A 22,885-nucleotide genomic window follows, 5' to 3' on the forward strand; every position below is an offset into this window, starting at 1 on the left:
TTGTGGGGGTGAGGTGTGAAGCAGCTGGACCAGCTGTAGACAAGTAAGGCAACAATAATAGCAATAATTATAGACATTGTGCTCCTACTGTGTGCTCGGATGTATTCTCCTTTAAGTCATTGGGTCCTCACTGTTCACTGTTCACTGTTTTTATTGTCTTATTTTTGCCAAGGGTGCACCAAGGTTCAGGGGTGACATAGCTTGTCCGGTCGTCCAGGAAATGGGAGGGCGAAGTTCAAACCCAGCTAGGCTGGCCTGGCCGCACACTCAAGTTTATGGTCAGAGTAGAAGAGTGAAAGGTGGCCTGGGTTTGGGACCAAAAGCCTTGGGCATCATCCCATGCTTCTGTCCCTGTGTGGTAGCTGCCTGAAGGACCTGGGTGCAGGTCCTAGCTTCTCAGGGAAGTGCACGGAGGTTCTTGAAGTTTGCACAGCTAATGGGCTGGCTTCAAGAATGACAGCTGTTCCCTCACTGAGTCGGGGGCTGGAGCAATGCTCCCTACAGCTTGGCATCCTAATTCTGAGGACAGTGCCCAGCACAGAGCGGAGTCTCGATGAATGAAAGAATAAATGAATGAATGAATGTTCGACCTGGTAAGTGATGGGGACATGACTAAACTCCACCATTTAGACATTACAGGAAATCTGGGCTCTTTACCCTTCATGGCTGTCTCTATCACAGAAAATCACTAATTTTTAGCTGGACAGAGGATCATTTAAATAAAACAGTTTCCCAGGCTCCCTTGCTGCAAGAGGTGGCCAAATGGCTAAGCTCTGCCCAGTGACATATTAGCAGAAGAGGGCAAGTGACTTATGGGAAGGTCTTTGAGACAATGAGGTCACCATGGGACTAGAAGGCAAAGCAACAGGAAAGAGGAGCCTTGTTCCTTAGTGTTACAGAGCCTTAGGACCACTGTGAACAACCACTTGTGGCTTCTCCACAAGATATATATTTAATCCCAGTTCATTATTTGAGCCTCACTTTCCCTGTTTGTAAAATGGGTACAATAGTTGTACCTCTCCACTGTGAAGGTTAAATGGGAAATACATAGCCATCCCTTGGCATGAGTCTAGAATACAAAAGACTCCTGTTAGCTGTAGGCAGGGCTTAATTCTCCATCAGGTGCTTCGTTGTTAAGTACTAAAAATGAAAACCTGAGAGGCTGTAACATCCCACCTTGAAGAATGGCCAACAGAGCTAGTGGGTTATTAGGGAAACTGAGGCCCAGAGTCTGCTGGTACCGCAGAGTCCTTTTATGGCAGATCCAAGAACTATCTGCCCCCAAAGGCAGAAAGTGCATATGGAAGGTGAGGTATGTCTCTGACTGTATTTCTCGGTCTGTACTGGAGCCCCAGTCTGAGCTGATCTTGGGCGCTCTCCCTGCACCCAACGTGAATCAGCAGAGCAGGTGAAAGGGGTGGGGAGGCCCCACGGAGGAGGCACTGAGCAGGCACCGAGCAGGCGCAGTGACACCACACTGCCAGTAAGAAGCTCCTCTGCAGCCTCTCCCCAAGCCCTTGCAGTGTGCCCAGGCATCCTGCTGGCCTAGCTCCCATATGCAGAGACTACAGAAAATGACATGGCTTTGGTCCCAAGCCATCTGAAAACAGAATCATTTGCTAGAGTAAATGTAGTCCTGGGTGGTTCCTGTCCTTCGGGGATGCAAGGGCAGAGCAGTCTGGGAAGGGCTAGGGCTGGGGAGTCTGCTCACTGGCTGGGTCCCAGTCTATGCTGATACGGTCGTCTTAGAACTCGCAGCCTGTGACCGACCCCTGGGTGGGTGTGGGGGCCTCACACTGTAAGCTTAGAGAACTGGATTGGTTAAGGTTTAGCCTCCAAGCCCCTCCTAAACGTGCTTGCCACGAAATGAGCTAAAGCTCATTGCTTGCAGACCAATGGCAGCTTCAGTAGTTTCCCTAGGCTTCCTCAGCAGCCAAGCCTAGCCACTGACATCCCTGACATTGGCTCAGGTCTCAGGAAGGTGTGGCAAAACCTGCAACTTGCTTTCTGCCTGAGAAGCCATAGCTGGTGCCACCTGGATTAGAAAGGCGTGGCTGAGACATCGGTCTCTGACAGTTGATAAATCTTCCTGAAGGTATGGAGAGATGTGACATTGATCACACCGAGGGCAGAATATCCCTCGGGGCAGAAACTGGTGCCCAGGAGGTGAGTTCCAGGCCTCAAGGTGCTGTCGCCTTGCTGAGACATTCTCAAAGCAGTTCTTGTTCAAGATGACCCCGGGGTTCAGATGAACATACACGATGGCTTTCCCGTCTCCACTGCAGCCATAGGTGGCCTATGACATCATTCTGGCCCCGGAAATATAAACTGAAGTATCTTGGTGGTGTTCCAAGAAAGCTTGGGAAGAGCTGACTTATTTGTGTCTTTGAATGTGGATTTCACTTTTCTTCTTTCCCCCATTCCCTCCGTACCACTCTCCCTGCCTGGAATAAAGATGAGAAGTCTGTGGGCACAGGAGGACAATAGGACAACAGTCTCATACCAGGACTTTACAGTTGAGGAAGCATAAAGGATTCTGGGCCCTTGCTTGCTTTCTCAAGTCATCAGTCCAGCTCTAGACTGCCTGGCTCCAGACTTCTGTCTCTGTCTCTCTGTCTCTCTGTCTCTCTCTCTCTGTGTCTCTGTCTCTGTCTCTCTCTCTCCTTTCATTTGTTTATTGTTTGTTTGTTTATAACCAGGGACACTGCTACCTGTAGCTGGATACAATCCTAACAGATACAGTAATACAGCCAGCTAGAGAAGGAGCCTCCAAACCTGCCCAGGGGGGCTTTGCAAAAGCCCGGAGGCCAGGAGATACCATTCCGTCAAGTTGTTTCTCGCTTTGATTTAACTCCCAGGTGGCTGCAGTATGCAGTCAGGTTTGGGAGGCAGGAGGATAATGCATGGCTTTCTAGACCTTTCAGGGGCTGAGATTGGTGGGGGCACAAGGGGTGTATCTTGCTAAGATGGAGATTTGATTCAGAGGTGTAAGTGGGGCCAGAGGGTCCACATCTTTGGTCCCCTTCTGAACCTTACCCGGAGTCATCAGGTCAAGAGCATCAAGAGGTCTTTGGAGTTTCACAAGATCTACTACCATGACCATTACCAACACATTGGTCTCCTCTGTCTGCCTCTTTGCTCTTCCTTTTAATTCCTCTTCTTCCTTCCTTATGGGCTTACTTCAGACTTACTGGGCAGCTTCTGTGTACCAGGGACTAGATGCAAGCATCCCAGAGTTCTGTCTCACACTAAGCTGACAGCTGCCTATGGTCACAAATCGTCAGAACCCAAAGACAATTCTGATTTGTCTGGGTGTCCCGAATGCAGGCTGGGGCACCAATCCCAGGCATCTATTTATACTGAAGATTAAACTGAACTTTTGAAGGCTCTCTGTGCTTGTTGTGCTTGGGGAAGGGGAATAACTGTGTGTGTTAGGGGCTTGGAGACGGATGAAGCCAGATACAAGGACACTGGGGTGGAGTGGAGTGTCGTCTGGTCCTGACTTGACCCCAACCACTCAGTCTGACTTCTGAGCACTGAACATTCCCATTTATAAAGCTAAGCAAAGTTGGCCCTGTGTCTAGAAGACGCTTGTGGGCATCTACTATCCTCATGGGCTTTGGGGGCTTTGTTTATTAGACTCTGGAAACCATGGGAAGATGGTAGAGCACTCTTCCCCCTTCTTCCCCTCCCTCCCTCCTTCTCTCCCTCCCTCTCTCTTTCTCTCCCTCTCTCCTTTACTTCCTTCCCTCCTTCTGTCGAGACAAGGCCTCAAGTACCTCAAGGGGCCTTGAACTCACTAAGTATGGGAGCATGACCTTGAACTTCTGCTTCTTCCAGCTTTCTCTCCTGAGTGCAGAGATTAGATTTCAGGCAAAAAGACCCAGCTTTTTCTGTCTCTGAGAAATGTCTTCTGGGGCCATTTTTAGTCATGAGACTCTGCTTTTCTTTTGGCCAGAGGTGACTGGACAAGGCTGATCCTCCAACCATGGTATCAGATCATTGGCTTCGCTGAGCCATTCAGCGCCTGCTGAGAAACTGAAACTGTGGCCAGTTGCTCAGTGTAGGATCTATAGGCCATGTGGGCACGAGGGCAGTCATCTTTAGTTCATGGACACAGATGAATAAACCTCAGGTCTGGGAAGGAAGAGGTTTGCTCCGCAGCTGTGCAGAGAAGCTGCCTGGCTTTCTGGCAACTTCTTCACTCTATCCCAGGCCTTCCCTTCTTTCATGGGGTCCGTACCTTTGTCTGTGGACATACTCCATACGAGACAGATGTCTGGAGCTAGGGTTGATGGTACTTGGCTTTTAATCCCAGTACTCTGGAAGTGGTGGCAGGAAGATCAAGACCTTCATGGTATCCTCAGTCTCACACTGAGTTTGAGGCTAGCCTGGACTACATGAGCTCCACACCTCTTGGTGTGGATGCTTTTGTAGAACCCTGGTGCTGTTTGGTGTGGCGAAGACTGTAACCTGCTTCCAGCCAACAGAATTTGGCAGGCATGACAGGATGGGTGTCACTTCCGGGGCCAGGTCATGCCATGGAAGACTCCATTCTAACAGGAGACGGTTCGAGGGCTGTTCCCTGCCCCCATTATTTTTGAAGACAAGTGGCCATGCTGGGAAGGCTATGTGACAAAAGGGTTGGGGTGGCCTTCAGATGCTGAGGCAGCTCCTAACCAGCACAAAGCTGGGGGTCAAAGGTTCATGAACACAAGAACTGTATTCTGCGAGTTGCTTGGCCAGAACTTTGGCTGGAATTTTGTGAGACTCTAAGATATGGGATCCTTTCTTATTCCAGCACTGGGAAGATAGGGGCAGACAGATCTCTGTGACTTCCAGCCCTCCAGGACTTCATAGTGAGACCCTGCCACAAAAAGAATAAAAGAAAGCAAAAGAGGAAAGAGGAGGAGGAGGCAGGAGGAAGGGGGAGGGAGGGGAGTGGAGGAGGAGAGAAGGAAGAAGGATCAGATAAGCTAAGCCTGGATTCCTAACTGGCAGGCACCCTGAAGCCATAAAGTGTGGGACCTGAGGTCGCCGAACTTTGGAGGATTTTTTTTTTTTACCCAGCCCAAGCAGACTAAGATTAATTGTCCCTTATCTGTTGCTTCATGAGCTAGGTTTCTGTGACTTGCAACCCATGCACTTTTGGCTGAGACTGGAGGGCTGAGCTGGCTGGGACCCTGCTAGAGGTGTCTTGTCCTGGAGAGTGTGACAGGACTTCAGTCAGCACAGCTGCTGCCTCTGACAGAAGTGTGGCTGTGACTAGTGAGCTAGGACTGGCTCCTGGGATCAAAGGCGTTCTCCTGGGACACTTGGGACTGCTTGAGAAAAGGAAGAAGGAAGCTGTAGGAGAACACACACACACACACACACACACACACGCGCGCGCGCGCGCGCGCGCACACACACACACACACACACACACACACACACACACACCCCAGGCGGGACTGCTGCACTGACAATATACAATTGTGTGATTTCATTTTGGATTGAGATTCACTATGAATTTGTGTCTTGTACCAAATTTAAGATATTTAGGGCCGCTAGTTCTTCAAATATCTTTTCTACCCTTTGCTTTTGAGACTCTAATTGGATCAACTGGTTGCACATTCGATCTTTCTAACTCTGCCTGTCCCAAAGGCCGTGTTCTTTCATTCTCTCAATGTTTGCCTTCTGTTATTCAGATGCTTTTCTCTGTCTTCAGATTGGTCCTTTCCTCTGTTATCTCAATCGTCCTGTGAAGTCCACCCAGGGAGTTTTGATTTCAGGTGTGTGTTTTTGTGTTTGTTTGGCTTGTTTGGTAGTGGGGTGCGAACCTAAAGGCTATGGCATACTAGGTGAGTGCTCTATCATTAAGCTATCCCCAGACATCTATTTTTTTTTATTTTGTAATATAGACTTGCTAAGTTTTCCAGGTTATCCTTCGATGCACTCTGTAGCTCAGGCAGACTTGGACCATGTGAGCCTCCTGCTGCAGTGTACCACACAGCTGGAATTACAGGCTGATGTTACTAGGCCCAGCTTCTTCTCAGAGTTGTATTTTTCTTTTTCTTTCTCTCTCTTTCTCTCTCTTTTGTTTTAAAAAAGAGGAAAACATTTAATTGGGGCACTTGCTTACAGTTTCAGAAGTTTAGTTCATTATCATCATGGTGGGAGATGGTGGCATGCAGGCAGACATGGTGCTGGAGAAGTAGCTGAGAATTCTACATCTTGATCCAAAGGCAACAGGAAGTGAACTGAGACACTGGGTTTGACTTGAGCATATAGGAGACCTCAAAGCCCACCCCCACAGTGACACACTTCCTCCAACAAGGTCATACCCACTTCAACAAAGCCACATCTCCTAATAGTGCCACTCCCTATGAGCTTATGGGGATATTCAAACTACCAAGCTCAACTCACTAATCTCCAAAATCCTGTAACAATATCACAACGCAAAATGCATTTAGTCCAACTTCAAAAGTCCCCATAGTCTATCACTGTCTCAGTAATGCTTTAAAGTCCAAAGTTCAAAGTCTCTTTTGAGATGCATGAATCTCTTTCCTGTAATCCCCTATAAAACCAAAATCAGAAAGCAGATCACACACTTCCAACATATAATGGCACAGGATAGACATTATCATTCCAGAGCACAGGGAAGGGAGCACGGTGAGGAAATATCAGACCAGAGTGAGATCAAAAACCAGCTGGGCAAACTCCACACTCTGCGTCTCCGTGTCTGATATCAAATGCTCTTCAGATCTCCAACTCCTTTCAGCTTTGTTGACTGCAACACACTTTTCTCTCTTAGGCAGGGTCCACTCCCTGTTAGCAGCTCTCCTTGGCTGGTATCCCGTAGTTCTGGCATCTCCAACATCTTGGGGTCTCTAAGGCAATCCAGGTTTCACCTTCACAGCATCACATGACGGCCTCTCTGGGCCTCCATTCAGGGACACCCCTAACAGCCCATCTCAGAGACGTTCCTTAGTCGCTGAGGAATAATGGAGGGATATTCCATTACCCCTTCCTTCTATCCAAGTTCTGCTGCTTGCTGGGGCTAGAACACGGTCCCCTTGTTCAATCACATCTTGACCAGCTGTCTGTTTTCCTTCACTGCCTCCATAGTTGTATTTTCTGATGAGCTTTCATATCTATTCATTGTGTGTGTGTGTGTGTGTGTGCGTGAGAGAGAGAGAAAGAGAGAGAGAGAGAGAGAGAGAGAGAGAGAGAGAGAGAGAGAGAGAGAGAGAGAAGATTTTCTTTTACTTTATTGGAAATGGTTGTTGTGATGGTCAATCTTATGTGTCAATTTGACTTGGCTGAGGAATGCCCAGATAAAGGCAGAAAAAAAATTATTTCCTGGTGTGTCTGTGAGAGAATTTCTGGAAGAGATTAGCATTTGAATCAGCAAACCGAATAAAGAAGGTCACATTGAAATGTGCAGGAGACAGTCCTTTCGTGGCTGGGGGAGGGTGGTGGCCTCATGAGGCCTCACTCCTGAGTCAGGAACTATTGGCAGTTGTGGGAGGGGGGGGACTGGGAGTAACTTTCTTCAGTGGTGTAGCCACTGGTAAACTGCCCATGCGCCAGTAAACAACCCTTCAGCCACTCTTGTGTAGGCAACCCCAGTTAAATACGCTGGATCTCTCTCTCTCTCTCTCTCTCTCTCTCTCTCTCTCTCTCTCTCTCTCTCTCTCGTTTCTTTGTCTCTGTCTCTCTCTCACACACACGTGGATGGTGGGGGCTGGTAAGGAGGGGCACAGAGGGAGAGAAAGAAAAGAGGGTGAGGAGGTGAAATGACTATAATACATTGCATACAGGTCTGAAGTCATCAAATAATAAAAAAAAAAAAAAAAGAGCTGGAGAGGCGGCTCATGTGTTTGGAGTGTGTACTGTTCTCGCAGGGGACCTGGTTTGGTTATCAGTAACCACGCTGGGAGGCTTACAACCACCTAATCCAGAGGGTCCAACGTCCTCTTCTGGCCAACTTGAGTACTGTGTGTGTGTGTGTGCGCGCACACACACACACACACACACACACACATATCTTTTAAATACATTAAAAACAAATAAAAATTAAAAACCAAGATCACACCCGTCATTGTGTGTTGGCATCACCCAGCCCAATAAGCGCCCAATAGCTGACAAGCGAAGGTCGGAGGAGTTTTCTGTCTCTGCTCTGTCCTTGGTCAATGGTGCTCTCAATTCTTGTGCCTTTGGACTGAATTAAATCACCGTCTTTCCAGGATGTCCCACTCACAGTAGACTGTATGGTTGCTGGTCACCAATGTCCCCCAAGTCCACCCCTACAGGTCCTTCTTTCTCTTTCTCCCTCTGCCCTTCCCTCTCTACCCCGGCATCCTTCTCCCTTCTCCTTCTCTTTCTCGTTGCTTCTGTTTCTCTGAAGAGCTGACGACAGCGGTGGCAGCGGCTGTTTTAAGACTCTATCAGTGAATTTCAGTATCTGGGTCATGTCAGAGTCAGTCTTCCTTCTGGAGGCTGCAGCAAGATTTAAAGGAATTTTCTTGCATAGCAGGTCACTTTGGGGTATTGTAAATGTCTCGGTGTGGAGATGCGGAATTCTGTTCAGTTTTCCAAAACAGTGCTGACATTTTTGGTTTAATTCAGCCTGCAATCCTCTCATTCAGGTTCTCCAGATTGGGGGGGGGGGGCTTTGTTTGTTTAGTTTGGGATCCAATCAGGAGCCTTGTGTATCCTAGGCAAGCATTCTACCATCGAGCTATAACACTAGCCCTTGGCTTTTTAAGACAGGGTCTCACTATGTAGTCCTGTTTATCTTCAGACTTGTAATCCTCTGCCTCAGCCTTCTGATTACCAGTGTGTGTGCCACCATACCTAGCAAGTTTAGGTTTTCCTCGGCCTGCGTGGTTCTGCTCACTGATGTCTGAGGACAGGAGGAGCCGGATGGCCTCCTTAAACAGAAAGGGCAGTGGTCATCCGGGCCAGTCTGCCTGTGCAAGCAAAGGAGTTTCCATGATGTACTTAGAGATGTTTATGGTCTGTTGGAAAGTGTCTCAGGATTTCTTTGGCTCTTTCCTTTCGGTTGCTTTGGAGAGGTCTGAGTATCCCACTGGGCTTCGGGGACAATACAGGGCAAAGGGCAGACATCAAAGACATCACAGATCATCTTTCTCAAGCCTTCACTTTCAAGATGAGAGAATGGGTTCTTGGGAAAATGAAATGACTCGTTCAAGACTAGGCAGCCACTGCATGCAGAGCCGGCTCTGGTGCTCATGTCTCTCAAGTTCCCATCCAATCTTCTTCCTGCCAGACAAGCAATGTCTTCCCTTTCTCGCTGGCTTGCCCAGAGAGAGATCACCGAATAGCCACATCGGTGACCCCAGTGCCCTTGGATGGAGTTATGATTTGAACATGAAATAGAGCATTTGTTTCCCAGCTGCTGGCACTGCTTTGGGAGACGGTGGGACTTTTGGGAGGAGGAACCTATCTGGGAAGGGCATGGGTTTCTTAAGGGGCAGGACTAGAGGCTTACAGTACCACCCAGCATCCTGTGTCGCCTCTGATTCCTCTTCCACCAACATGTAAGGAGGTGAGGCATCTCAAACGCATGTGGCCTTCTGGTCACCCGCTGTCCCTGCACGATGGACTGTGTGCCTTCAGACACTCTCAATAAATCCTCCTTCACCTAAGTTGCTTCTTGTCATGTATGTTGGTGACAGCAATAATAAAGGCCACTTATATAGATGACATAGAGGTAAGGTCTATCAGAGCTGATGAGATTCCCAACCGGTTTTGTTATTTCACAGTATTTAAGAAATACAATATATACTCATAAAGACCAGATGAATCCTCATTATACCATACCATCATAACATTGCTGGATTTCACATGTGGCAGATTCTCTTTGACCCCTTCCTCCTCCCCACTCAGCACCCCAACCACCCCAACCAAGGTACCCACCATAGATACGAAAGGCATATTCGATCTTCAGGCTGGGGCAGGCCTGCTCACTGAATACTGACGCCATGCCCAGAACATCTTCGAAAGAGAACACGCCGTTGTGGGAGAACACCCTGCAGATTCGGTCTCTGAAAGGGTTGACCTGTGAGGGGAGTGAGGGAGACAAGGTCTATCAGGGCCCAGGTGTTGCCTCCCAGGGCCTCTCCCACCTGCCACTAGCACTGTGTCTGGGCCCAGGCAAAAAGAACAAGCCCAGGAGTAAAACAGGACCCTGGGTGTGACGGAGGAACCCAGGACCAGGCAGCCTGCTTGACATCACTCTGCTCGTCCATGTCTCCTCCTGCACACACATTCCAATGGCTCATGTGTGTGTGTGTGTGTGTGTGTGTGTGTGTGTGTGTGTGTGGTGTGCATGTGCATGTGTGGTTTTGGGTCATGTTATTGAAGATTTTTTATGACTATCAAATTTCCCTCCATTTTACATTTAAAACTCAGAAAATTTTTTAAAAATGGATAAAGAATAAAACAAAAGCCGAGTGCCCAGAGGTAACCAGTAGCATTGCTATAGCAGGCAGCAGACCTGGGTTTAATGCTGTGCCATTAGTTACAGAGACACTCAGCGACTATCCCTCAGAGTACAGAGATAATCGCTATGCTGCCATTGCGGGACTGACATGAGGAATGAGCAGAATAGCCCAGTGTCTGATAGAAAACTCAGCCAATGGGAGCTGCTAGTTGCTCCTTACCCACCACAGATGTCATAACCAATAGGGCAGTTTTCAGATGAGGTGCCAAGGCTGGAAATGAAGCTGAGCAGCAGAGCATTTGCCTAGCACGTGTGATGATGCCCTGGGTTCAGTCCCCACCCCATACATGCCTCCACACCTACACACACACACACATGCGCGTGCGTGCATGCACACACACACACACACACACACACACACACACACAGAGTCCCAAATTACCAAGGGCCACGCTGTTTCCAGCTCCAATTCCCTCAAACTGTCCTGATCTTAGCATGTGAGCTCCCTCCTCTACTGACATTCCTCCACGTGGGCTTGTGACATCCCAGCCACCATTGGCCAGTTTGGATACAGCTCACTATTGCAGCTTGCGACTGTCCCTCCAGTCCCCAAGAATAGGCAGGTGGTGAGAGGACTTTCGGGGGCAGAGCTCATCAGAGTTTGTAATAGTTTAGATTATAATTGTCTCCCCAAAGCCTGTGTGTTATAGGTGTGGTCCCCAGGAAGCAGCGGAAGCTTTAAAAGGTAGGTTCCGTGAAAGGTGATAAGACATTAGTGAGATGTGTCCTCAGAGAGGATCATGGGATTCCAGTTCTTCTTATTACCTTTGCATCCCAGGTGCCACGAGGTGGGCAGCTTCCTTCTCTGCATATTGTGTTGTCTTGCAACAGACCCCAAAGCAATGGGGACAGTTGACCAAGGGCTGAAATGACAAAGCTGTAATCCCCTTCTAACACGATCTGCTCCAGTGTTTTATTATAGTGACTGCTGATTCGTATAGAGCTCAGCAGGGAGGCACAGAGAAGGGTGCTTGGCAATCTTTAAAAGTAGCAAGTTCTTGTAGACCAGGCTGGCCTCAAACTCACAGAGATCCACCCGCCTCTGCCTCCCACGTGCTGATATTAAAGGCATGTGCAACCATGGGAAAGGGTAGAAGGGGAGGGGAGAGGAAAAGAGGGGAGCAGAGAAAAATATACAGCTCAAAAAATTTTTTTTTAAAGTAGCAAGTTCAGCTTTGACACGCCCTCTTCTCACTCTCTGGGGCTCCATCCACTCCCTCATCCCAGGATGCCTTTCCCCAGTAGCTCAGCGCCCCCGCCCAGCAGACCTTATCAGACTCCAACCTCTCTCTCTCTCTCATACTTCAAAACAAACCCTATTAGCTCATACCTCCCTCAAATCCCTGTTCTTATATGTACCCTGACTAAGCCTCCCGACCCTTAAGCCTTTAGAGCAGATGCAAGCATACAGTAGAGCCCCAGCTCCCCCGAAGTTCTAATCAGATGAAGTGGTTCTCTGGGTTTTTCTAGCTCTTTCCTATGACAAGGCATCTCTTTAGAGCCCCGTGTTTCATGCAAGCCTCTCTGCTTCAGCTGGGCAATGACCTATCCACGTAACTTGAGCCGACTGCTAAGGATCTATACCAGTGGTTCTCAACCTGTGAGTCATGACCCCTTAGCTGATCGCCAAGACCATTGGAAAACATACGATTCATAACAGTAGCCAAGTTACAGTTATGAAATAGCAACAAAATAATTTTATGGCTGGGTCAGCACACCAGGAAGAACTGTAATAAAGGGGCACAGCGTGAGGGAGGTTGAGAACCCCGCTCTCTGTAGCTCCCACCCGGATCAGCCAATGCTTAGCTCTCTTGCTTCAGGTCTTTAGTTTTGACATTTGGGATATTTTCTTTTTCTTTCCTTCTCCTAGAACTCAGCCATACATTTACCCGTGTGGTTTTATTTGGTGCATCATTGTATTTGAGATGAGACATCGTGTGGCTATGCAGCTCTCAAATTTTACTCAGCATACAGGTCACTTGGAGTCACTCTTAAAAGCACGAATTCGTGTTTGACAGTTGTAGCGCTTCATCTGTGCAAGATGAAGAACCAGCTATTCCCCGTGACGCTTGTAGGTCCCAGTTTTGCACTGTGCATTTGAACATCTAAGAGGGTAGATATTGTGGTAAGTGTTCTAAAAATTCAAGCCCAATATGGTGGTGCACACTTGTAATCCCAGCACTTGGGAAGCTGAGGGAAGAGAATTTGGGGGTCAGAGCCTACTAGCCTTGGCTACATAGGGAGTGCCGGTCCAGCCAGGGATGTATAGCAAGACCTTGTCTCAAAAAACAAAACAAAACAGAGAACAATCTTCTAAAAATCATGAAGAGTGTGGTTGTCACATTATGGTGAGCACATGGTATATACTACATGCATATCACACATACTTTCACCTTCTGAGGCCTTGTGTCAGGGGGTCTAGAGCAGAGGTCAGCATGGTAGAATAAACTGTGTCCCTCCAAAATTCCTGTGTCAAAGTAGCAAATCACCACACCTCAGAATATGACTTCATTAGGAAGTAGAGTTGTAGCTACAATTCCCGAGGTTGAAGGGACATCACACAGAGGAAGGATCCTCATGACATACAATGTTGTCCTCATATGAAGGGACTGGACACGTGTGTTCACAGAGACTGCCACATGGACGCAGAGGCAGATATCAGGGGGAAGCTTCTACAAGTCAAAGAATGAATGCCCAAGATCGCCAGCAACCCTTCAGAAGGTAGAGAGCCTGGATCTGACTCTTCGTCCCAGCTTCGTCCCAGTCTTCAGAAGGAGCCAACCCTGTCTACACACTCTTGGGCTTCCAGCCTTGGCAGTTAGGAGACAACATTTCCATTGTGTAAGTCACAGAGTCTGTGGTACGTAAGTAAATGAATGCACCAAACAGGATGCTGTGTCCTCAGGTCATGGGAGTCTGATATATACATACACACACACACACACATACATACATGTGCATCATAGGCATATACATATACATACATATATAATGTATTATGGAGAAATATATACATATGTCATATACATGTTCCAGAAATGGCCATGATGCAAGGGATTCCAGGCTGACCCACCCAAAAAACCAAGCACACTTCAGGGTGGAGCTTCCGTTCTTTTACTTTAACATGCCCAGAAACACCTCCTATCTCTAATAGACACTGAGAGCTTGAACTCCTAGGTTGTGTTCCAAGTACCTAGCTAAGTGGCTTCATCAATTATGTGACCAAATGTTAGCTACCTTAACTCTTCTCGCAAATGGATATACGGCTTCACAGGATCCCTGCAAGGAATCCATAACCGAAGGCAGTGTTTGTAACGCAGACAAAAGTAAACAGAGAGAAAGCGCCAGCGGTGAGGTATTTTCCTACTTGAAATGCAGCTTTCCTCCACACGGAAAAAGCTCAAGAATCCAGGCAGACAAAACAAGGTGTCCTTGCTTCAATTCTCTGAGCCTGTGCTCAGTCAGGCACAAGGCAGGTCACCACGCTCTCCACCACCGCACTTCTCCAGCTAGGAAGAAGATGAAGTCTTCCTTCCCCTGGGGCCTCCTCCAACGCTGGCCTTGGCTGGGAGTGAGGGGGTTGATGGTGGTGGGGTTGGGGTGTCGGGGGGTTCCTGGAAGATCAATTTACTTTCCCTTTGACCCATCTCATTTGACTTACACACACGTGCGCGTGCACACACCACACACACACACACACACAGAGGGGAGGTGGGCAATGTGGTATCCTCTAGGTTAAACAATCACCATCTTAATTATGCCAGCTGTGCCTGTTTTCAAACAAGCATAGAGTTAGGGCCTACTGGCTGCTGGGGTTTCCTCAGAGAAGGAGGAATTTAGGAGAGCAGGAACCCTCTTCTGAGACTCCAGCCACTCTTCCCAGCCCTTTGCATGCAATTCTATTCTAACAGCAAATGGTGTAGGGGTCTTGGGGTGGTTAGTGAAAGGGACCCCCCATCTGTGTGACTGTGGGGAAGCCATCATTCATGCTGGGTAAAGATTTTCTGGCACGGCAAGGTCACTCGTGGTCCTTTATGCAACCCCTCATCTGGACTCTGGAAGTCTACTAAACTCCTTGGTTTCTTAGGTTGGACTTTTTGTTGTTGGGGCCTTATAAGGCGAGTGCATATGTTTATATCTTCCCAGAGGAGGAATTCTCGGAATATACATTCCCCCCTTAGACTGGAAACCCAGAGGTTGGTAGTTGATGACAGCAAGAATAATGGCATATACACTGCAACCTTGGAAAATGCAAAGACGGTATTTCTGAAGACGAAGAGAAGGAGCGGGTCTCACGCTGCCAAGCCTTTGTGAAATACTTAAAAGCACAGATGTTTCTAACTTGGATTTCTTAGGTTTTGATTTAACGACGAACTACATGAAGAGCCTTGTGACTCTGAGCCACTAAAGAGGGAGCTGTCACAGAATAATAATAAAAACATCATTTCTAGTTGTGTGTGGTGGTACAGGCCTGTCATCCCAGCACTGGGGAGGTAGAGGCAGGAGGACCATGAGTTCAAGGCTGACCTGGACTACATGGCAAAACCCAGTCTTGAATAACAAAAAGCAGGGAATGCAGAACTGGCTTAGTTAGTGGAGTGATTGCCATGCAATCCCACGAACCTAAGTCTCGATCCCAGAGAAGAACTCAGGGGTGGCAGAGCACATTTGTAATCTCAGTGCTAGGCAGTTGGGGACAGGAGGGTATTGGGAGCTCACTGGCCAGCCAGCCTAGCCGAATTGGTGGACTCCAAGTTCAATGAGAGTCTCTGTCTCAGAAAAAAAAAAAATAGAATGGAGAGTAATTGAGGAGGACTTCTGACATTGACCTCTGACCTATGTGTGCACACATAAGTGCACACACACACATACACAAACATGTACATGCATCTACCCGCCCCACACATACACACACGCATGCACACATAAACATGTATACACATACATACCATATATACATATACACCACACACACACACACACACACACACACACACACTGCACCACTACTTATGGGTGAAATGGAGTGTAATCATTGATGGAAAGTCTGTCTATGACAGAAAGAAAAAAAGTGAATTGATGCTAATTTCCTTAGAGATTTTCTTCAGGGTACTGTGACCAGGACAGTAAGTCCAGACATTCAGAAATTGCAGCAGGGATCATTGATCTGGTTAGGTTTACTTTTTCAGAGTTTTGTAGCAACGCATACACTAGGCTCTGATCAGAGAAGCGTGACTGGGCATCTTTCCAACCACAGGGAGGCTTGCTGGCTGTCTCGAGACAGTGCTCTCAAAAGAGCCGTACACCCATAGATGAGTTACACTTTTTCCCCCTGCACAAACAAGTGCTTCATACTTGCTGATCTGTTATGATGACAAGTGGTGGTTGACATTTTCTACCTTTTATTTTGTTAATAATATTTTATACTATTTGTAATGTATACGCAGCTATTGCTCACCAAGAGGAAATGCAACTTCATTTGACTACTCAGGAGAAATTAGGTGACTCATTGTAACGAGGATGCTTTTCCATTGTAACTGGCATTTTGGAGAGGCTGGTTTGAAGTGGCGTTTCAAAATATGGTATCACCTATAAAAAGTGTTTACATGGACATACCTTTAAATATTAGAAACAGATTTTTTTCCTAACCTCTTTGAAATTTGCCCAAATAATGTAGGCGGATATTGGATCTCCTTATTTAAAAATCTAAAAACATGAAGCTTTCCAATTAGCTTGTAAAACCGCTGGCTGACATAAAGGAAGATGCACGACGCCTAGCTCCGTTCAATAAAGAGCCTTTAATTGGTAGATGGGGTTGAAAACTGAGTGCTGTGATTTAATACATGCGGTCCCATGATACCCTTCTCCTCTTTGAATCAGTTATGACAGCTATTAAAAATAAAACAAACTAGCTGTACCCAATAACTATGCACATTATGTGTCAATTAAAAAATGAGACAGCCAAGCCAGACCCAGCTCTCTACACAGCTCTATCTCAAAACATCACAATAAGACTTTTACAGAAGCAGCAGGCAGGGGGTGGTGTAAGATGGCTTAGAGCAGAGCGGGGTTTGCTGCTGAGCTTTGTGACCAGGACTCAATACCCAGGACCCACATGAGGAAGGAGAAAACTATGAATCCCCTTCTGATTTCCACATGCATACTATAGTGTGCACACCCTCACACGTACACATACAGGATAAATGATTGTTAAGTTATTTTTAATGTGTGAGAGTCCTGCCTGTGTGTAGTAGGAGCTGCGGGCTGTGTTCCTGCCGCCCCAGCTCCTGGTCGCCTGGCTAGCTTAGGCCCCGAAATAACAACACACAAATTGTATTCTTTTAAACACTGCTTGGCTCATGATATCTAGCCTCTTCTCACCTAACTCTCGTACCTGGACTAGCCCATTTCTAATAATGTGTGTAGCACCCCAAGGTGCGCTTACCGGGAAGATTCTAGCCTACGTCCATCCTGGGTGGGAACTTCATCATGTCTGCTCCAGAGAGCAGCGGCCTGGCATCTGAGCTCACTTCCTTTTCCTCCCAGCATTCTGTTCTGTTTACTCCACCCACCTATGTTCTAACCTATCAGGGCCAAGCAGTTTCTTTATTTTTTTAACCAATGACCTTCCTCCATCACCTGTGTGTGTGCCACATGTGTGCATTGCCCTCAGAGGCCAGAAGAGGGCACTGGATCACCCAGAACTGGAGTTAGGGACTGTTGCGAGCTGCCATGTGGGTGTTGGGAACCGAACCCAGGTCCTCTGCAAGAGCAGCCAGTGCTCTTAACCACTGAGCCATCTCTCCAGCCCTCAAAATTCTTACTTTTAATAAAATCACATGGCTGGCTACCCTTTGCTTTACTGGGTAGGGGAAGCAACCCAAGCACAGAGCAAGGGGCACTGCTCTCCAGAGGACAGCAGGCAGATGTTAAGTCGAAGCCAAAGTAGGATGATGTCATCAGAGCAGCCTCTAAGAGTTGGGGGCTGCCAATCCAGTCAACCCTGAAGCCTGATATATTAAAGAGACGCATGGATCCCTCCCTTTGACTATCAGACTATTGATGCAATTGGACCCCAAGAAATTGGAATTTTCCCCAAGAATCTCATGCCAAGAGAAGGGAAAGGCTGAAGGTGGATGCCAGGCAGAAGAGGAAGCTATCTCTATCAGACCACACTTAAGGAGAGACTGGAGCCAAGACAAATGGTCAGTGATGGGCAGGAACACATCTTCACTAGGACTTCTCAGTTTGGCACATATACCTCTTGCTTTGAAGCTGAACCCTATGTCAGGACCCAGGAGATAGATAAGCTGGGTGCTGGGGGAGGGGGGTGCTGGACGGCTTTGTTGCTCCTCTCAATGGAGCCACATTGAATACATCTCCTTTTTTTCTGCTGTTCCTTGCCTCTTTAGCTGGCCTCTTGCAGACAGGTGTTGGAGTCTAGCTCCTTAAGGTTGCCATCCAGGGCCCAGGCTCTGACCCTAACAACTACCGTACCACCAGTAGAGTGTCCCATGCCTGCTTCTATTCTAACCAAAGGTAGCTTCCTTCTTTCCCAGGCTCCCTGCCTTTCTGTTTCCTGGAGGGATGGCCAGACATTGTGATGAAGTATCACTTAGAATCCACACAGCTCCAAATGGAGTCTGGTGGAAATGGCCCTGCAGAGAGGCTTCTAAGTGCCTGGGGGGTGCAGCTGGCTCTCTACCTCGAGCTGAATGGCAGAAGGCTGAGGACCCTTCAGCCCTAGTCCCCTGGGGCAGACAAGAACAGTCAGGAAGGCTCTGCAGAAGGGATTCTTTAACCATCCCAGGTCCCCACAACTTAACCATCCCAGGTCCCCACAACTTAACCACCCCAGGTCCCCACAACTTAACCACCCCAGGTCCCCACAACTTAACGACCCAGGTCCCCACAACTTAACCACCCCAGGTCCTGGTTAGCTTACCACATTCCAGATTTCTTTTCTATTAATGCTAACAATCTGAAATCCAAACCCATACATTTTGGGATGCATCCAGAGAGTTATCATCTGCGTTAAATTTCACACTCATTTAAAAATCCTTGTTCCTCTCAGGGAGGAAGGAAATGACAATTGACAAAGTAATGCTTCCATTTCAAGAATAACGTGTACCCGAGCTTGAAGGTGTTTGAACAAGGGGAGCATAAACATGTCAGCGCAGAAATTTATACAGGTAACTCAGCAGCGAAATCCCCTTTTGCATGCTGAGACCAAGAAAGGTGAAAACAAACCCCAAATGCTGGCAGATTGTTTTTAACAGAAACTACAGTTTGTTGATAAAAAAGATTGCAGCCTCTGCCCCCTCCCCAAATTAAACAACGTATTTTTGTTGTTGTTGTTGTTTTCTTCTGTTTTGTTTTTAATAGGATCCTCTTAAAGTTACTGAATGAGAGATTTGATTTGAAGATGATAGTCAGGGGAAAAATATTTGGACTTAGATTAAAAATATCTCCTTGCCATTTCTCTAGCTAATGCCTAGTCAAAAAGAGCTTTTTACGGTCGCTGGAAAAAATGCTCATAAAATACATCAGTGACTCAATAATGACGTTATAGGTACACTTGAATTTTTTTTAATTGAGACAGTGTTTTTCTGTGTAGCCCTGGATGTCCTGGAACTTGCTCTGTAGATCAGGCTGGCCTCGAACTCACAGAGATCCTGCTGCCCCAGGTGTAAAAGCCTCTGCTGAGGAAAGGAGTGGCTGGAGTAACTGACAGGAGGGACACAGACATCACCCCTCAGTTTTTAATAGATACCTCAGTTTACCTGGACAAGACCCCCAACATAGGAAGCTCTGCCCATAAGGTCCTACTCTGTCATACACGTTTGAGTGGACAGCCTTTGGGGCCCGGGAGAAGGGTGAAAGTAAACTCTGTCTCAGTGTCTTTAACATGTTTTTCCTGTATGTATCATAGTCATGGAAGGCTCAACAATGAGATACCAACTCTTCCCAAGTTGATCCATGATGTGACTGCGGCTCTAGTTGAAGCCCTTCCAGCTGCTGTTTCCATGAAAACTGACAAGCCGATTCTCCACATGGAAAAGCAAGATGGAGTTCAGAACAGCAAAGGCAGCTCTATGAGGTATGAAGACCGAGGCCAGAGCACTGGGAACTGAGACCGTGTGAGATCAATGTAAGAACAATGAACCAGGGCCAGATGTGCACAACCCCTGGTCCAGAAGGCTCTAGAATGCATCCAGGAGAAGGGGAGTCAGCAAGCCCTGGTGCCAGGTTGGTAGACAGTGACCTGAAGAAATGATGGATCTTGATCCCTACCTCACATAAAACTCAAAAACTGACCCAGGTTGAGCCATGATCTAATAGAAAGGACAAGTAGTCAAAATTCAGAAACATTTTTTAAACCCATAAAATCTTCTTAACCCTGAGGCAAAGATTGTTTAACAATATACAAAGGCACTAACCATAGGGGGACCGCCATAAATTTGAGTATACTAAAATTGAAAAATTATATTGTTCGAAAGGCATCATTACAGGAATAAAAGGGCAAGCGACAACAATCAATACGCACTTCAAGCCATGAATGGATAAACAAGCAGAGACGCAGCTAGAAGATGGAACGCGACTCGGAGAAAGGAAAAGCCATTGATGAACACCACAATGCCGAAGATCCTTCAATGGATTTCGCTGAGTGAAGGAAATCAGACTAAAAAGGCGACACATTGAGGCTGGCACAATGCCTGTAACTCTAGCGTTCAGGAGGCGGAAACAGGAGGCTTAAGTATTCAGTGGGGCCCATCCGAGCCTACTAAGTGAAACTCAAGCTCCAAAAGGAAGGAAGGAAGGAAGGAAGGAAGGAAGGAAGGAAGGAAGGAAGGAAGGAAGGAAGGAAGGAAGGAAGGAAGGAAGAGGGGAGAGAAAGGTAGAAGAAAGAAGGGAGGGAGAGAGGCTGTATATTGAAGGCGTCTATTCTGGAAAATCCAGAACTATAGAAATAGAGAAACAGAAGAGTGATAGCCATTAGTTGGGGAAGGAGAAACTAACTGTAAGGAAAGTTTCAGGGTGCAGGATCTACTCTGGATGGTGCCACGGTGGAGGGGGCGGGTCTGGCCTCTGTGCATTCTTGTCTGCCTGTGTGGATATGTGCAGGCTGGAGGTGTCGGGTTCCCCCGCAGTTACAGGGGACTGTGAGCTGCCTAAGAAGGGGCTGGGTCTCCCAACTCAGGTCCTCTGCAAAATCAGTGTTCCCTTCCAACCACTAAGCCATCCCCCACCCCCCCACACCGGGTATTTTTTTCCAAGCCCCAGCACCATGCGCCGCAGGAGTGCGCTCTCACCGGTGCAAATTAAAAGCAGTTAACAGCAGGGTGGCAGCGAGCTCAGGAGGGAAGCCAGCCCTGCGACAGGTGAGACCATTGCCAACAGGCGCCAAAACCTCACTGAAAGGGCAAAGAGAGAAAAACACTGACTGAGTGACTTTTGAAAGAGGGTTTCAGTCGGATTCTAAAGAGGCAAAGAGAATAAGTAATCCTCACTGTACTCTGGGGTCCAGGGGCGTTCGTTTCTCACGGGGGTGTGCCGCTTAATCATTCTGAGACTACACCAGGGTTCAACACATAAGCTGCAGGTAGGTTAGTTACAATGCAGATAAGATACAAATAAGCAAGGGGGCAGAGGCCAGGGGTGATAGTCAGGGCACCAGCGTGAACTCCATGGCGTCTTACTGTATGTAAATAGAGTACTACAAAAGCTAATGCTGATGGGTGACATGGGGAATGTGCTCTTGCATTTGCAGGTGCACACTGCTTACACATGCGTGTGCCTGCCTGAGAAGGTCAGAGGTCAACCTCAGCTGTCGCTCACACGTACTATCAACCTTGTTTGTTTGAGGCAGGGTCTCTCACAGGCCTGGAATATGCCAAGCAGGTATGGCCTTTAGGCTGTGAATTCAGGGATCTGCCTGTCTCTGCTTCCCCAGCCCTGGGATGACAAGTTAATACGGACTGCTCCACAGATTTGTGTGTCACCCTTTGCCCAGGGGCTATATGCTAATATTCTCTGTGTTTTTCCAATTTTAGTATATGTGTGGCCCAAGTGAGCTCAGATTCCCTATAAAGCAAGCCCTTTGTTGACTGAACTAGCTCCCAAGCGTCAAATTTCTTGGTTTTGATAGGTGTGCTGGTTCTGTGGAAACTGACCTCAGCAAAGGCTGGGTGGAAGGAAAGAGAACGTGCCTTCAGATTCCAGGAGCAAAAGGTTGCAGTAAGCAAACCACATTTGGAATGAAACTCAAGAATGTATGTACAGCTTCAGCACTAGGTACTTAGAATAGAAAATTTACAATATTTAGCACACAGGCACGTGCGCGCACACAAAGACAGTCATGCAAAAGTGCCAAACATTAAAGAACCATATCAGTAGAAAAAGATCATGTAATGGAAACAGGGTCCAACTGGACACAAATGATGGCTCTGGCATGAACAGAAAAACAGCTGTCGTCACACTCTCTACATTCTAGTGGGAAAGGAAGCTGGGCTCAGTGGTACATACTATAAACACAGCTACTTGGGAGGCTAACACAGGAGGGTTGTATTATTCCTTTAAAACGGCGGCGGTGGGTGTGTGGACAAACACAGGATAGACGAGACACGTGGCTCCCACGTGGGTGCGCTTTAATGGGGAGGGGGAAACACGATAAGGGATGGGGTGTGTGAGACACACAAGGGGCCAGAGGGGGGTTAGAGAGAGAGGTGAGAGAGCGAGACCTCGTGGAAGCTCGCTTTTAACGGGGGGTGCAATGTTATCTGGGAGGAATGACCCGCACCTGGGCACGCCAGCGTTCCAAGGTGTTCGTACTCCAGGAGGAGTCTGGGAGCTGTAGTTTCCAAGGAATAACATCCCAACCTTTTTGGTTTATTAAAAAAAATTAAATTGGGGGGTCTTAAGGGGTAGGGAATGGGGGCGTAGCCCGGTCTCTCATGACTGCTTCCTGCTGACTTTGGGCGTCGAGGGGTCCAGGGAGTGTCTGGTTGGTCTGCTGGCGTTCTGGGCTGGCTGATTGAAGAAGTCACCTCCGTCCGGTTTTTTCTTCTGAGTAGCTGGGTCATCGCTAGGATGCTGAGTCGTGGACAATTGAACTTTGCCTGGTGAGACTCTGTAGCCCTTTTTGGATAAAAAATTTAATAAGGCGGCAGTATCAGTCCTGCTGGTCTCCAAAGATGGGCTACACAGCAGGATGTCATCGACATAGAGTATAAGCTTTGATTTAGGGAGAGACAGAGAAAGCAGATCAGAGGCCAGAGCCTGGCTAAAGAGGTGTGGGCTGTCCCGGAATCCCTGAGGGAGAACGGTCCAGGTGAGCTGTGTAGAAAAATTAGTATCAGGATCTGTCCAGGT

At 47.6% G+C, this 22,885-nt stretch overlaps 1 protein-coding gene and 1 non-coding gene across 3 annotated transcripts in view; both read right to left on the bottom strand.

The window, feature by feature from the left end:
• The window catches only part of Cib4 (calcium and integrin binding family member 4), a 59,279-nt gene that overhangs the window by 3,366 nt on the left and 33,028 nt on the right, over positions 1–22,885 (bottom strand). For both annotated transcript variants that reach the window (XR_007589555.1, XM_050128568.1), the window contains exon 4: positions 9,928–10,069. Coding sequence is in view for 1 of the 2 variants with exons in the window: in XM_050128568.1 (XP_049984525.1) it covers positions 9,928–10,069 (142 nt within the window). In the remaining variant the exon portion in view is untranslated. The remainder of the gene's footprint in view (positions 1–9,927; positions 10,070–22,885) is intronic.
• On the bottom strand, positions 21,482–21,593 carry LOC126492277 (U6 spliceosomal RNA). Its single transcript, XR_007589556.1, has one exon. It is a non-coding gene; the product is annotated as a U6 spliceosomal RNA (small nuclear RNA).

Source organism: Alexandromys fortis, unplaced genomic scaffold (assembly GCF_014885135.2).
Source record: "Alexandromys fortis isolate MF-2015 unplaced genomic scaffold, M_Fortis_MF-2015_v1.1 scaffold_304, whole genome shotgun sequence".
NCBI lineage: Eukaryota > Metazoa > Chordata > Mammalia > Rodentia > Cricetidae > Alexandromys > Alexandromys fortis.